General features: G+C 38.0%; 2 protein-coding genes across 18 annotated transcripts in view; one reads left to right on the top strand and one right to left on the bottom strand.

The window, feature by feature from the left end:
• Gpr34 (G protein-coupled receptor 34) overlaps window positions 1-5130 on the bottom strand; it is an 8337-nt gene extending 3207 nt beyond the window's left edge. The window contains exons 1-3 of one of the 3 annotated variants that reach the window (XM_013348392.2): window positions 5073-5130; window positions 4425-4615; window positions 3734-3802 (exon numbers count right to left, since the gene is read on the bottom strand). The gene's annotated coding sequence lies outside the window, so the exon portion shown is untranslated. Of the gene's footprint in view, window positions 1-3733; window positions 3803-4424; window positions 4771-5072 lie in introns of those variants that run through there. The other 2 variants (XM_026781783.1, XM_013348393.2) reach the window with 2 other exon arrangements.
• The window catches only part of Cask (calcium/calmodulin dependent serine protein kinase), a 320516-nt gene that overhangs the window by 194290 nt on the left and 110155 nt on the right, over window positions 1-16071 (top strand). For all 15 annotated transcript variants that reach the window (XM_005352875.3, XM_013348391.2, XM_005352872.3 and 12 more), the window contains exon 6: window positions 13900-14002. In XM_005352875.3, coding sequence (XP_005352932.1) covers window positions 13900-14002 — 103 coding nt within the window. The remainder of the gene's footprint in view (window positions 1-13899; window positions 14003-16071) is intronic.

Raw genomic sequence — 16071 nt, 5'->3', positions numbered from 1 at the left:
AGTGCTGGGATTAAAGGCGTGCGCCACCACCGCCCGTAAAATACAAAGCTTTTATGTGAAACTCTTAACCCTGCTACATAATCACTGTTGAAAATCATTTGCTTTGAGCCTAGCTCGCCTCCCTCAGTGACAGAACACTTGTCTAGTATGTGTGCATCCCTGGTCCAGTTCCCAGCACTAAAAAACAAGCTATCTTTAAAAACTAGGTACCTTGCCAGATGATGATGGCGCACTCTGAGTTTGAGACCAGCCTGGTCTACAAAGCTAGTTCCAGGACAGCCATGGGCTACACAGAGAAATCCTGTCTCAAAAAAAAAATCAAAACAAAAAAACTAGGGACCTACTATGATCAGTCTAAACATCTCACATTCACGCAAAGTACTGCTTGTATATTAAGACCAGTATTAGCATATTGGATATTAAAAATATTGAGACAGAGACCCTGCTCTCAGTAAGCATTTTTGTAGGGGTGCATGTTCAAACCCTAAGTGCAGTAATAAAGAGTAGTTTGGTGGGTTTGTTTTGTTTTGTTGGTTTTTGTTGTTGTTGTTTTGTTTTGTTTTTTGAGACAAGATTTCTCTTTGTAACCCTGGCTGTCCTGGAACTCACTCTGTAGACCATGCTGGCCTTGAACTCAAAGATCTGCCTGCTTCTGCCTCTGCCTCCTGAGTGTTGGAATAAAACATATGTAGAACCACTGCCCGGCTAGAAAGAATAGATCTTAATTATGATAATTAATCTCTCCTTGTTGTCATTGTCTTATGATATTATGTATTAAACCTAGAACTTTTTACAAGTAGGCAAATATTCTACCACTCAGCCACATCACACCACAATCATTTTCTTCAGTTTTGCTTCTTTTTTAAATTAAGCATTTTTAGTTAGTAAGTATACAAAATGTATTTCACTAAGTATAACATTTTATATGCCATGTACTTTGCTCATATTCACCCCCACCGCTTTCCCTTGCCCTTCCTTCCTTTCCCCCTGCTTCCCTCCCTTAATAGTACCCCTCTGCTTTAATGTCATATGGATTGATAATTGAATAGACAGACAGATATTTAACTCTGGAAGCTACATGAAAGATAATATACAGTCCTGTTTTTCTTCACCTCATTATTCCTTGTTCCCTCCCTTAGACCCATTCTTCTCCCATATTATCCTCCTCCTAATTTTATGTCTTCTACATACTATATTTTTAAATCTAGGTTTTTTATATTAGAATAAACATGCAACATTTGTCTTTGCATAATAAATTTCTTGATTTGATGTTATATATAGAAAGAAAAATATTTGGAAGAATGTAGCCTCTCTTAAAACTGTATTTGGTTAAGTACAGGCTTTTAATAGAAAGTGGCATTCAGCTTTAAATTTTGACAGAGCAAAGGAGTTGGTTCCAAGGAAGAGGAAGTGGCTGGTGAGGAGGAAGTTCTGTTAAGCCATCTTGAGAACTGTCTCCACAATTTAGGACCATGGAGGGAGAACAAAGAAAAAAGGAGTGGGAGGAAGGAATGAAGGAAGAACTGGGGCTTGGCGGCTGTGCCTCAGATGCACAAGACAGATTTCACAATGTTTGTAGAAACATACAGGCCTGATCTGACATCTCAGAATGAAGGGACAATCTAGGAAGGGTAGCAAGCTTCTGATAGTGCAGTATGCCTTGCCAGTACTGTTGTGTTGTGTGGTTATACAGGAAACTCTCAGAGGCTCAGGTGGAAACATCCTATCTGTACGCAAAAGGATGCTGAGACTCCGTTGGAATGACTGACAGCTCAGGAAGCTGAAGTGACTTGGAATAGCCATCATAAGTAGTTTTTCTTTCTGATGTATTTTGAACCCCATTAGGATTAAGAACCAAGTCCGTTTTGTTTGCCTTTGTGTCCAGGTGCTTAGCACAATAAATATTCCTGAATGAAAGGAGGAATTTGGGAGAAGTAGATATAAAGTGTTCAAAGTACAAGTACTGAAGCTTGAACTGCATTCATGGAAACACAATTCCCTGTGCTCCATCAGCAATATAATACAGCCTCCCCCAAAACTAACCCCATCTTTGAAACTCATACTTCTATAGGGTTTTATGTGAAAATTGTTATTATTTACATGGATTCTGTCCCAGGCTGAAAGTCTGTCCTGTAATAACCATTTTTTAATCAGCCTCAGTGGTATACTTAAGAAATAGGGAGAAGTGGGATTCAAATTATGTCATAGAGATAAGTTGATGGAAATAGGCACATTAACCTATAGATCAGAATGTTTTGCAAGGCAATGGAGAAGAGGATCTTTTCTTATTCATGTCTGCAGAGAGCAAAGCAAGGACCAGCAATAGAAAGTTCAGAGGCAGATACTGCCTCCTTATGAGTAAATGCTTTTGTAGAATGAAGCAGTCTAGCCTGCTTAGCACTAGGAATTCAAAGCTTCAGGACTCTAAGGAGGGATTCTTAGTGGTACTGAAATATGTTGATGAGCATCCCTGTGAAGGCTTTTTAAAGATACCCATGTCTGTCTTCTTCCTGGATACCCTGTATAGTTTATCTGAAATGGGCTTTGTACACTGGTTTCTTTTAAAAGTTCCTGGGAGGTATCCAAAGTGTAGTCAAAAATGATTGAGCTAAATGGTCAAATGATTAACTAATCATTATTTATCACTTGCCATGATCCAGATACTGTTTGAACGCATGATAAAATGTCTTTTATACAGTCTTTCTGATAGTACATGAGGTTAAAAAAAAAGGAGTCGTAGATAGGCTCTTTACCCATGACCTCAAAGCTTTTAAGTGGAAATGCCCAAAGGACTCAGCTCTGACTCTGAAAACCCCTGAACCTCCTCAGGAAACTTCACTCCTATAATAGCTGATCACCATTTCCTTATTAATGCTGAATTCTATAAGTTGGTAGTAGTTTGACATGATCAAACTTTACCACCATCTACTTTGGTTGTTTTAGGAAGAGATTGTACCACCTTGCTGTGCTCCTTTGGAAGAGTTACTAATCTTTCCATTTGTTTGGTCTATAACAGTATGCAAATAAATCCAGGCTTCACAGAATAAAATCATTGAACTGAATTTTCAGACTTATTTCTAGGCCAAAGAACAATAATCAAGTTGTTTCTAGGAAGAGAGTAGCTCAATGAACACATCCCTGAAATCATCAAGTTGAAGAAGAATAAAGCAAAAGCAATGTGTTCAATAGCCACAGGAACATGTTATACCATACCAGATAACAGGTAGCCCAGCAATCAGTGATTATCAACCATTTCAAAAATTATATCCTGTCTCAAACTTGGTAACTAACTTCTGTTGCCTTTAAAGTTGAGAACTGGGCTTACTGGCTCATGCATGTCTGTAATCACAGCTCCTTGGGAGTATGAGGCAGGAGAATCACAAGTTCACAGTAATGCTAAAGGCATGAGCCACCACACCCAGAATTAGTTATAATTAATTAAGAATTAAAAATGTTTATTTATATTTCAAAGGCTCCTTGTTTGATGTATTAAGAATTTGCCAGAGAAGACAAGAAAAAAATGAATGTGCTCTGTTCACATAGTGGACCTGACTTGTAACTCAATCAGTAGTCATTCATTTTTTCTGTTTGCAACCCTGTGTGAGCACTTGCACCCCCCACTACCTCCATGCTATCTCTCCCAGTTTTTCTTCAGTGGCTGCAACCAAGAAAATAGCTTTTAAAACATAATTTGGGCATTGTTTCTAACAATATCACATGTTGAAATACATACCTATCTGCTAATGGACTGATACAAATGACTGAATCTATTCAGGCCATGCTTCAGAAGTTGCAGTAGTTGCTGCATACAGAACAACAGTTGAAAGCATGTTATTTGGGAAATAATGATGTTAGTAACATATTTCATTTTGTTATAAACTTAACTGTCCACTTTTAATTTTAGTTGTTTGAATTAATTCTTTTTAAAGGTACATTGTGCTTTCTTTTTCTTTTCTTGAGTATTCCCTTTATTGAGTTCCCAAAACACAAAACTTAAATTTTAATTGGTCTGATAAGTTCCATAAAATAGTAATAATATAAAAAGTATTTAAGATGGGAAGACAATATAGCTTAGTGAAGTAAAGAGATTAGGTAGACAGTGCGTATTGCATTACAATTAAGATTACAATGTCTGAAAATGACTTACAGTTGATTCAAGTAGAGCTGCAAATCATTATGACACTATACAATGTCATATAAATGATGCAACTGCATTGTTATTAAATATCCTATCTAAAAAGACAGAACCTCTTTTGAAAACCAAGCAGAGGTGTTATCCAAGCAGTTTAATGTTGGAAAGTTTTGCAAATATCAAAATAACATTATCAGCATACATTGAGCTTCACTTTGAATGTTCAGATAATCACTATTTAACTGAAACAAAGGCTCATGTATGCAGTTTAAAAATATCAGAGAATACTTACAGTTGAGGCTTTCCTGGAGTAAACAGAGTAAACCCAAAGCTCCCTAGACAGGTTGTGACAGCTGGGCTCTTCCATCCGGTGATGGTGCAATTGGCTAGAGTTCTCTTCTTTTTTATATTCGCATGTGGTGCAGTTGTTTTTCCGCTTTTCTTTCTTTTTTCAGTGTAACAGCCCTCGGGCTTCTTTTGAAGCTATGAAAGACCCCACTCTGAGCAACAGCTTCAAGCTGAACTTTAGGAAATTACATCTTCTGTATACGTCCCTTCTAGCTTAAACTAGGGAGTGCTTCAGCCATCCTATAAAATACCAACAAGCCATAAAATACAAGCAGATCCCCTTTCCAAAGAAATGATGAGGCATTTGCTATATGGATTTTAGAATACAACCCCTGAACTTCTGTTTCTTATGGATTCATTTTAGAAGTTGCATGTCATGAAATGGTCTTTCTGCCCTGAATTATACTAACATTGGTGAGAGATTTTTTTACTCTTCAGTTTTGCTGAAGTTTTATTTGGTCTCTACATTATTTTAGTATACTTTTGTATCTTCTTTTAAGACCCTGGATTTATTTCCTAAAACAACCTTAAAAACTGAGGACTAGGTGTGATTTGTAGTGCTATTCTCTCTTCATCACAACAATAAACTTACCTAAGTAAACTGGAGCGGTCTCTCCTATTTCAAGGAAATATGACGAGGCTCTGCAGCTTCCATTCTGGCCCCAGTCTACTATTTAACCACGATTCATTTGTGTAACTGCTGCCCTGCACTTGAGTGTCATTTCCCCTTTTGGTTGTTGTTAAAGCATAATTGTCAGTCTGCAACTTTGTTTAAATATTATTTAACTCATTGGGATTCGTCTAACATCTTAAGTATTTCTAGACATATTCTTCTGAATATCATAATCTCCAGAGATTGTTAAGAATCTAATACACAAGACAGTAATTTTACATTGCTAGTTTAAAAATATTTTATAACTCTTACTTCCCCTTGTGAATCTCTGAGAAAGCAGATGCTCACTGCTTTTGTCTGGCAGTATTTTTTTTTTCTTGCTGTGGTAAGCGAGACATACCACTGAATTTACCACGTAACCAGTTTTGAGTTTATCATTCAGTGGAGCTAAGTGTACTTATATTATCATACAACAGATCACTGTAACATTTTCATGTTGCAAAATTAAAACTCTAAACCACTATACACTCATTTTCTCTCCCCCTAGTCTCAACATGAGCAACCTTGATTCTGGGATGTTGAGTAGAATCATACGTAAACCTTTTGTGACTGGTTTATTTTAGTTAGCCTATTATCCTTGAGGTTCATCCGTGCTGTAGCATGTAACATAATACTTAAGGCTGTATATTCCATTTTGGGCTATATTTTATTTTCTTTATTCATTTATCTTTCAGTGGGCATTAGGTTGTCTCCACTTATTGGCAATTCTGAATACTGCTGCAACAAATATATATATATATGCAAATATCTCTTCAAAATTCCTGGCAGAATTTTTCATGACTAAATGAGTCATAAAGTGCTTTTTATCTCCTAAAATATAATATAAATACTATTTAGGTATTGTACTATTTTCCACGCCTAAGCCATCCCATTTCAAAATAGTGCTCTTAAACGTTCATGTTCTCATATTGTAGCCACATTTTCTTCCCAATGTGAATTATCAGGGTTGTCATCAGATTTGACTGTTATCTTCTAGTTCTTTCTATGAGCCTGTCCTGTTCATTCTGAACTTTTATGTGAAACCCAACCCTAGTGAAGTTGAGCTCACTACCTCCTACAGTGAAAGTGAAGACTGCTTGGTACAAGGACACAATCCTACACAGTGGCCTGGCTTCAGATTAGCTGTCAGAAACCTTAAGTGGCCCCCTGGACTGCCAGCAGTTCTTAATGTGAATCCTAATGTCCTTAATCCAGGAATTCTCAAATTCACTCCCAGACCAGTGACATCAACAGTTCAGAAGCTTGTAACAGATGTACACTCTAAACCTCATCCAGACCCAAGTGCCAGGAAATCAGGGATGAGGTCCAACAACCTGTGTGATGCTGGTGCTAAAATTGGAGAGCCACTGCCCTAGTTCATCCTCCTTCAAAAATAGTGTTTCACACCTCCAACCTTCTCAAAGTGCCAGCAACCCTGTTTCCTTCCCCCCACCCTCACCTGGTAGTTGCTTTTCATTGCCCAGAGAAAATAGAAGCAGCTCAAAAGGAACCTCCTCTATATATACAGGGTGCATTACAGGAAATGTATGTATTTTAATATGTATTTTATTCCTTATTTTTGTACTCTTCCAACGAGGAGGGAGATATTGAGGAGTAGTAAAAGAAGATAAAAAACTAGACCTCTCTGGGTGTTATTTGTTTTGCAGTTATGAGTTTGGAAGTACAGGCATATTTGTGTAATTAAAACACCAAACTGTACAAATCTAATTAAACTAAATGAGCCTCGTTACATGACAAAATGAAAGTATAACCACATGGAGAAGTTATTGTAGGTGCATTTAAAACAGGATGGGTGGTTCAGCACATAATTTTAGACTTAACAAAAAAAGCTTTATTTGTGCAGTACAGTAATCAAAATCAGGAAGTTTACATTAAAAGAATACTATTATGTATTTGACAATCCTTCTTATAAATTTCATCAGTTGCCCTAATAGTAGTATTCTTTAGAGCAAAAATAAGAACAAAATCACATTTATTTGTGATATTTCTTTAGTTTCACTGAACCCTTGAATCCAGAGCCATTTTTGAAGAACATAAACCTGCTAATTTCTAGAATGTCTCTTGGGCTTTTCTCCATGGTTAGATTTAATTGCACTCTTTGCCAAGAATACCATAAAAGTGTCACTGGCTTCTCAATGCGTCATATCAGAGACCATGCATTATTGTCTAGTCCCAGTATTAGCAATGTTCTCTGTGCTAGTTTTCTTTTAAGCTTCTCCCTTGAAATATAACTATTCCCCTTTTGTAATTAGTAAGTATGCTGTAGGGAGGTACTTTGAGAATATATAAATACCTGTCACTCTTCAAAATTTGCCCAACTAGTTAGCATCCTTGGAGTTTCTAACCTGGATAAATTATGTTCATGAAAATCACCAATGGGGATTTTCTGATTCCAACATTATATTTTATTTACTTACTTACTTAAGAAAAGGCATTTCTGCCCGGCGTAGTGGTGCATGCTTTTAGTCCCAGGCAGAGACAGGCGGATCTCTGAGTTCCATGCCATTGTAAAGTATCTCCTCTCCTTCCCATGTATTTGTTTCCTGATTTATTTGTATCAATACAGACTTACAGCTTCTTACTTTGTTCAGTAGTGACTGAACTTATCTAATATAATTTAATGATAAAAAGAATCACAAAGAGATCATACATAAGTTATTAATCTTGCTGCTACTGCTATAGGTATTATTATTTTAAAACCTGTATGTGTAGACCAGTGGTTCTCAACCTTCCTAATGCTGAAACACTTTAATACAGTTCCTCATTGTGGTGGCCCCAACAATAAAATTAGCTGTTGTTACTTTGTAACTTTGCTACTGTTATGAATTGTGATGTAAATATCTGATGTGCAGGATATCTGATAGACTATCCCCCCATAGGAGTCATGAGCCACAGGTTGAGAATCTGGTCCAGACAGAGCAAGTGAATAATTGTGTCACTGTCATTACGCTCCAAAATTACTTGCTAAATCAAAGAAGTCAAAACCTTACAGTCGAAAAAGAGTGAATTTGTAATTCTTCCCCTTTTATAAAGTACACATTTTAAACTTCATCTACTAGAAACAATAATAACTGTATACTTAGGAGCCTCATGTAAATTTAAAATACCTTTTCCCACTAAAAGGAAGTGGGGCTCCTTAGAAAAATGACTGGTTTCTGATCTGGGGCAAGAGTAAGACAAGCTTAGGACGACCTCTTGTGCCTGAAAGCAATGAAATTCACAGACTCCTGTAATCATAGGGAAGGGTTTAAGAGGTGACTTAGAGGGGTCCCACTAGCCAAAAGTGGGGCAAGTTAATCATCAAAATGAAAAAATACAGCAACTGATTGAAACGTATCAAATGTAGTAAAGTCTATAAATCTATAATAAAAAAATTCTTTCAAGTCACCTTTGGAAGTTGCCTAGATAGCAACTGTATATTCTGGAAATGGTTCATAGCACCTTTATTCATAATAAATGTCAACAAAACAAGAGGGGTGGAGAGATAGCTCCGTGGCTAAGAGCACTTGTTCAGATACCAGCACCCATAAAGGCTGGCCATGGCCTTCCAAGCCTGTAACTTCAGTGATAAGTGGCAAGGTGGAGTCAGGAGGATCCCTAGGCTTTGCTGGGGTCCATTGTAGCTCCAGGTTTAGTGAGCAACTTGGTCTCAAAGGTGTAAGGTGAAAAGTGATAGAGCATGACACCCGATACTTCCTCTGGCCTCCATGTCTATAGGCATGTGTACTTGCACACACATGTGCATGTACCACGCAAACACACATGCACAGAGAGAGACACACACACACACAAAGAAAAACAGGAAGCAGTCAAAATGTCTATCCATAGGAGAGTGGAAAAATATGGAACATAGTAATAAAAAGAAAGGATTTCCTGATCACAAGAAAATGGCTCAATCTTGGAAATATGCTGAAAGGAACCTTGCACAAAATAGCGCGTTTTATGCTTTCATGTATACGAAGTCCTAACACTGGCAAAGCAAGCCCCTGCTGGAAAACTCACAGAACTGTGTGCAATGGCAGCAGAGAGTGAATGGGAAATGGATAAGGAAGTTTCTGGACTAGGGGACTGTCCTGATAGGTCTCTTCATCCAAACTCTCTGGGAGTATCTTTTGATATGTACATTCTATGCTATGTAAATTGATGTGTACATTCTATGCTATGTAAATTGATGTGTACATTCTATGCTATGTAAATTTTCCTTTAGTATTTTTACAGACACTGAGTTTTTAGGATCTGAAAGTATGAATCTATGGAATGAGGCTGTTAACATCTGTAATTGGAGACACCTTTAAATGAACAGTTGATAGTAAATCTCATGATGGGTCAGGCAAATAACACCTGAACCTACAGCTGAATCCTGTAACTAAAGCAGGGCAACCAGACATCCTCTTACTGATGAGATATAGCAATTAAACCACATGAAGTATCCGTACATAAAACTGAAATTGAACCTGACTCTAATCAAGATTCTAGATATAACTATGAATCTCCATGAAATGCAGCAAAGTACAAAGCATTGTAGATTATAAACCCGTGGGAACAACTAGCCAAATCTAGACTGGAGGGGATTTTTGTGGTGGAAATTACTGAGCATCTTAAATAAATACCATGAAAATTGGAGGGGGGGGGAATATAATAGAAGGGGAAATTGGAGAAGGGGAAAGTATATAATGGAAAGTCATGTATCTCATTTAATTTGGGTGTTTGTTTGTTTTGAGATAGAATCTTCTGGAGCTGTTAATATACAGCTGGAGCCACCCTTGAACTCCTGATCTTCCTTTCTTTACCTCCAAAATACTAGGGTTTGGGTTTTATTTTAAACTAAAGCACAACTAAAAAGAATTGTTTTGATAGTCAAGAAAATTTGAATGTAATGCGACTGTTAGAGGGACTAAAGAAATGGCTCAGCAGTGAAGAGGACTTCCTGCTCTTCCGGAGGACCAGGCTTCACTTCCCAACACCCAAGTCAATGGCTCACAACTTCTGCAACTCCAGCACCAGAGAGTCAGATGCCCTCTCAGCCTCTACAGGCACTGCACTCATATGCACGCACACGCGCACACACACGCATACAAACACATGTAAAAATAAAATCTTTTTTCAAAGAAAGATAATTGCAGTTGTTGCTTTTTTGATGTGGTAATGATTTATATAAAATGATTACATAAATTTTTTATATTTTAAATGTAATTATTTTTATGTCTTCTTTTAGAAACACTGAACTTAGTAAATAGATGAAGTTATATGATTGGTATTAAGGTTGAAGTGTGGGGGTGGGACTTCTTCAGTTCCATGTTCGTCTAACTGTGTCCCGTCTCAAATCCTAGCATAGAAAACTTTGGAACCTATCTATACATACTGTATCCACATCATCTCTTCCCATTCTCTGCAGAACTAGTTCAATGGACATTTTAATCCCCATTGTACCACCAAAACCACTCTCATCATGGGTACCAGTGACTTCCAAACTGCCAGATCTAATCATCTGTTCTCAGTTCTCAATTTAAAATGGCCTCAGCAGCATTAGTCACTCACTACTAAGCATTTCTTCTTGAAAAAAGGTTCCTTCTTCACTTGGCTTCTAAGATGCAAACTCTGATGTTCATCTTGTTTCACTGTCTGGCCATTCTGTTTTCTTTTGCCAGATTCGCCTCCTGTTTCTGCCCTTCATTTACCCACAAAGACCCAACTCTCCATCCTCTGCTCTAATAGTCGTCACTCCCTTAGAAACGTCATTATCTTTGCTGTAAATACTATTAGCATGCTGTTGATCCCCAAATTTGCATATCTAATCCTAGCCCCTGCCCCACACTATTTTACAAGACCTAGCACTCAATAGTTCTTCTTTCAAATTCTTCATCTAGAATTCCCCATTTCAGTATATGGTCTTTATCTTTCACTCCAAGAACCTGCTTGTCAAGCTTGACCCGCCTCTTTCTCTTACACTTCTATCCATCAACAATTCCTCTCAGCTTTACCTTGAGAACATGAGCTATGTTTGATCGGGTCTTGTCATCTTCTGTCCATATCACCATCATCTCATGCCTGATCAACTGTAGTCGCCTTTTCGCTCATTCTTGTGTTCCTATAATCACTGGTCTTCAGAGCAGTCAGAGGGATCCTTTCTGAACCCCCAGGTGATTATAGTGCTCCACGTTCAGAATTCCCGTGTAGTTTTTTCATCATTATCAGTGTAAAATCTAGTGGTGACCATGGTTTTAAGGATGTTGGAATCAGAGTTTCTACTACTCTACCTGTGCTCATTCTTCCCAAATATCCTTCTTTTCACTATTCATACATAAAAACCCTCCCCATATCGCTGGACCTTTGTATTTATTGAATGTTTTCTCTGCCCGTAGCTTGCTTCTATGTGGCTTGCTTTTTCTTTAATTTCACTCTAGTCTCTGTTCAGATCTTGCTCCAATAAAAAAAACACCCAAATGAAATAACAGTTCCCAAATCCTCACCAGCTTAATTTTATATTATATGCTTTCTGCTTTATAATTATTAATTTGTTTCTGTTGATTTATTGCATTTTTACCAGGAGTACAAATTTTATGACTCTTCACACATGATTGATTGAAAATGTCTGAATCCACAGTGATGAAAATTACATAGATTACAATATAACATTAACTTCAGAATTAATATAGTCAACTGACTATGAGAAATGTACCATACATGGCTTCTGACTGAGGCTTATACTCCTCCCTAAGAAAGTGATAAAATGCTTCCACAGGCATGACCAAGAGACCCTGTTTGAATCTAAACTGTATCTTCTTCTCCTGTCCATCCTTTCTCAAACCTGCATGTGCTGGACAAGTGCTCTCCACTGAGCTATGTCCCCGCTCCCATAGGCTCTTCTCACTGTTTTGTCATGCCAGTTTGTTCACTATTGATTTGTATACCTGCTTTCTCTTCCGCTCTCTTTCTTTCTGTTGCTCTCATATACTTATGTACACTTCTATTTGAGGATTCATCTTTCTTTATGATGCACTCAGTGTAAAGGCCTTTAAAATGTTCTAACAGTAAGAATAACTTCCAGAGTAGATGCGCTCTCTCTCTCTCTCTCTCTCTCTCTCTCTCTCTCTCTCTCTCTCTCTCTCTCTCTCTTTGCTTTTTGAGACAAGATTTCCCTGCATATCGCTAGCTGTCCTGGAATTCACTCCGTAGACCAGGCTGGCCTCGAACTCACAGAGCTCCACCTGTCTCTGCCTCCCGAGTGCTGGGATTAAAGGCGTACACCATGACCGCCCAGCATCCAGCATTTCTGATGCTCTTATTAGAAAGAAGGATCACTCCCATTTCTGCTTATCACTGTCAAACATCTGTATGGGTATACTAGCTCAGTTTTATTGTGCAGGGTGGTAGGGCCTTTTTGCAAGCCAACTATCTTGTGAGCTAAACATACTTAAAATGATATCAGTTCCTAGCGCGCACACACACACACACACACACACACACACACACTAGGTGGCTTATAGCCACTTGTAAGTCCATTATATAAGAGAAAATAAAAAGCGCTTTAGCTCAAAAGGCTTGTCTTTTTATATTAGGCCATGTTTTAAGAATCATTTGAATGTATGGTAGGTATAAGAGAGAATATAGTAAGTGAGCAGGGTCATTACAATTACCTTCTTTTCTGATACCACCTCCAACAAACTTCCAAGAGCAAACAGATAAAGATGAGATCCTACAAGGAAACCAGGAAAGAAGAATAGGTTCACAGGCAAGACATGCCCAGGGAGACATCCCTAGGAACACAGCCTTAGTTCAAGTTATTAAAACCCAACATCCACACTTTTAATCCCAGCACTTGGAAGGAAAGGGAAGACAGATCTCTGTGAATTGGAGACCAGCCTGGTCTACGAAACAAATTCCAGGGCAGCTAAGGCTGTTACACAGAGGAACCCTGTCTCAAACAACAACAATAAAATAGTCATTTTGATTCCTCTTACTCAGAGGTAAAAAAAAAAAAAATAGAAAGATGATGGGGAGGGTGAACAAAGAAAAGGCCATTAGCATCCCCTAAGGGTCAGACTATGGTGACTCTAAGTAAAATCACATTGTAACAGGAAGACGTATACCATGTATTTTTGCTGAAAAAAAATATAAATTGTCAAATGAAGAGATTATTGCTCAGAAAAAGAAAATATATCTGCACTTCTTGAACATCCATGCTTTATGAATGATAACTTAATATAGGAAACAGTTCCTAAGTCTTTAGAGAAAGCATTCAGAAGTGAGAAGAGAATAAAGAATTCAAGCATATAAAATAATTCAGAAGCTTTTATTTATTTGTTTGTTTATTTGAGACAGGGTTTCTCTGTGGACCTATGGCTGTCCTGTAACTCACTCTAAAGACCAAGCTAGCCTCAAACTCAGAGATCCACCTGCCTGAGTGTTGGGATTAAAAGCATGTGCCACTACTGTCCAGGTTCAGAAGTTTGTTTTTTAAACTGAAATTTGTTTTTTAATAATAGGTTTTTAATTTTTTAACACATGTGGTTTTTATTGGGGGGAGGTAAGGGGCCCAGAAGACAATTTTTAGGAGTTGTTTCTTTCTACCTTATGAGTCCCAAGTTGTCGACCGGGCAAGTACCTTTACCTTCTGAACCATCCTGCAGATCCAATTCCAACATTCTTTTAAGTATGACTATATTATATTATTTAGTTTTGTGTAAATTGAATTATTTTCAATTAATTCTTATCTTTAGGTTTGATTGTTGATTTTTCTTTTCAGCCCCACTGTGTTCTCCTCGCTTCAAAAGAAAACTCGGCACCTGTTAAGCTTGGGGGCTTTGGGGTAGCTATTCAGTTAGGAGAATCTGGACTTGTCGCTGGAGGTAAGACCATTTTAACATATTTGTTTTCCCCCTTCAAAACCTGATTACTTTGAAATTGGTGTAAAATTTAAAAGTAGATAGTAGTCCAGCCTGAGTGTTTCACACCCCGTTCTACCTAGCACCATCAGATAGTTTTCATCTCAGGAACTCTGCTGTCATAGCTGTTTTACTCCCTTAAAAACAGACTCTGGCTGGGAGGTGGTGGCGCACACCTTTAATCCTAGCACTCAAGAGGCAGAGGCAAGCAGATCTCCAAGTTCGTGGTCAGTCTGGTTTACAAAATGAGTTCCGGGATTGCTAGGGCTACACAGAGAAACCCTGTCTCAAAAAACAAACAAAAGCAAAAACAAAGCCTCTGGGCTTGTAGGTGTAGTTTTGTGGCAGAGCACTTGTCTAGCATGCATGAGGCACTGGGTTCCATCTCCAGCACTGTCGAAAGGGCTGTGTAGCTTTCTGTATTGTGTCCCTAGCAGTTCACAGAGAGGAAGCCCCAAGGAAGCCAATACAAGAACAGTGTACAAAGTGGTTAACGTTGGAGCATAGAAGCTTTGGAAGGTGAACAGGAGAAATAAAGTCGCTCTTAGTATGTGTAGGCTTACCTTCTAGTGTGACAGCAGTCTAAGTTTAATTTCCTTTTTCTATATATCGCAGAATCCTGAAGTCACTAGCCTGTGTGTTCCTGAAGAGCAAATAGATAAGAATACAGGCTGATTGTCTTATTGACCAAATCAAAACATGATTTTAAAATTCCTATGCCATAATAGAAAACAAGAAAGTAAAAGTAGGAACTTTCTTCACTGCTGTATAGAAGTGGATGTTAATTAAGATCCCAGGATTGTGGGGTCTTTATTTATTCTTTTCAACAGAGACCAGCCCACAATGCTGCCCACAGTTTACCTCTAGTTCTTACTTTTGCAAATTGTATAGTTCTCCATTCGATACTGCCAGTGTAGTCAGTGCTTTCTCTTTTCCACCTCCAAGTACTAAGAGCTTCACGAAGAATAACACGAAGTCTTCCAGCCACTGGCCACCCTTCAGAACACTTCTGTTAAGCAGGTGTGTGATGGACACAGGGTATCCCAGCACTATAGAGGCTAAGGTTGCTTTGAGACCAGCCTAGGCAACACAGCAAGACACTCTTTTATTTAAAAAAAAAAAAAGCAAATGCTTATGTTAAATGTAAATGCTTTCCAAACCATACCTGTCAAAATAGCTGTCTGTTACAGAAGATATTTCATTCGATTTGATTATGACTAGAGCATCAAGCAGTAACAATATGGACTATCTTCTGAAAAAATGAACATAAATTATAGTTGTAATTTAAAAAATCACTCTCTGGGGACTGGAGAGATAGCTAAGAGCTCTGGCTACTCGTCCAGAAGTCCTAAGGCCCATTCCCAGCACCCACATGGTGGCTCACAATCATTCATAGTGAGATCTGGTATCCTCTTCTGGTGTGCAGGCATATGTGAAAACAGAACACTACATACATAATAAATAAATATAAAAATTTAATAAATAACAATAACTCTCTAGCACACTGATTTCTGATATTAAACTCTGTTAAGTTCTTCTGACCTTGCATACTTTTCCAGCTAAACTCTTTCAATAACATGACAATGAGAGAGAATGAGCCAAATTCCTTTTCTGTGTTATATACTGAGCGACTTTGTGTCTGTTACTCTGCATTCTCTATTCATTGTGGCATGGACTCTATTTTATTTCACAAATCTTGATTGGGAGGAGTAGATTTATTAAGATTGTATCCATGTTCAGTCATTTTTGTAAAGTCCATGAACCCTTCTCCTAATTTTTATTTTTCAACTACTTTTGAGCTCACAGCAGATCCATTATTCAAAAATTACTATTTTTTATGCTATAGAATTAAAATTCTTTTTTAAACTTTTTTTTCAGACAGGATTTCACGTGACCCAGGCTGGTCTTCAACTTGATAAGGAATTGAGGAAGACCTTAAACATGTGATCTTCCTGACTCCACCTCCTGAGCACTAGGATTGCAGATGTGCACCAACCATCACACCGAATTTTAATATGGTGCTGGGGGTGGAG

Source organism: Microtus ochrogaster, chromosome 10 (genome assembly GCF_000317375.1).
Source record: "Microtus ochrogaster isolate Prairie Vole_2 chromosome 10, MicOch1.0, whole genome shotgun sequence".
Taxonomy (NCBI): Eukaryota; Metazoa; Chordata; class Mammalia; order Rodentia; family Cricetidae; genus Microtus; species Microtus ochrogaster.
This window is presented reverse-complemented; position numbering and strand designations above follow the sequence as displayed.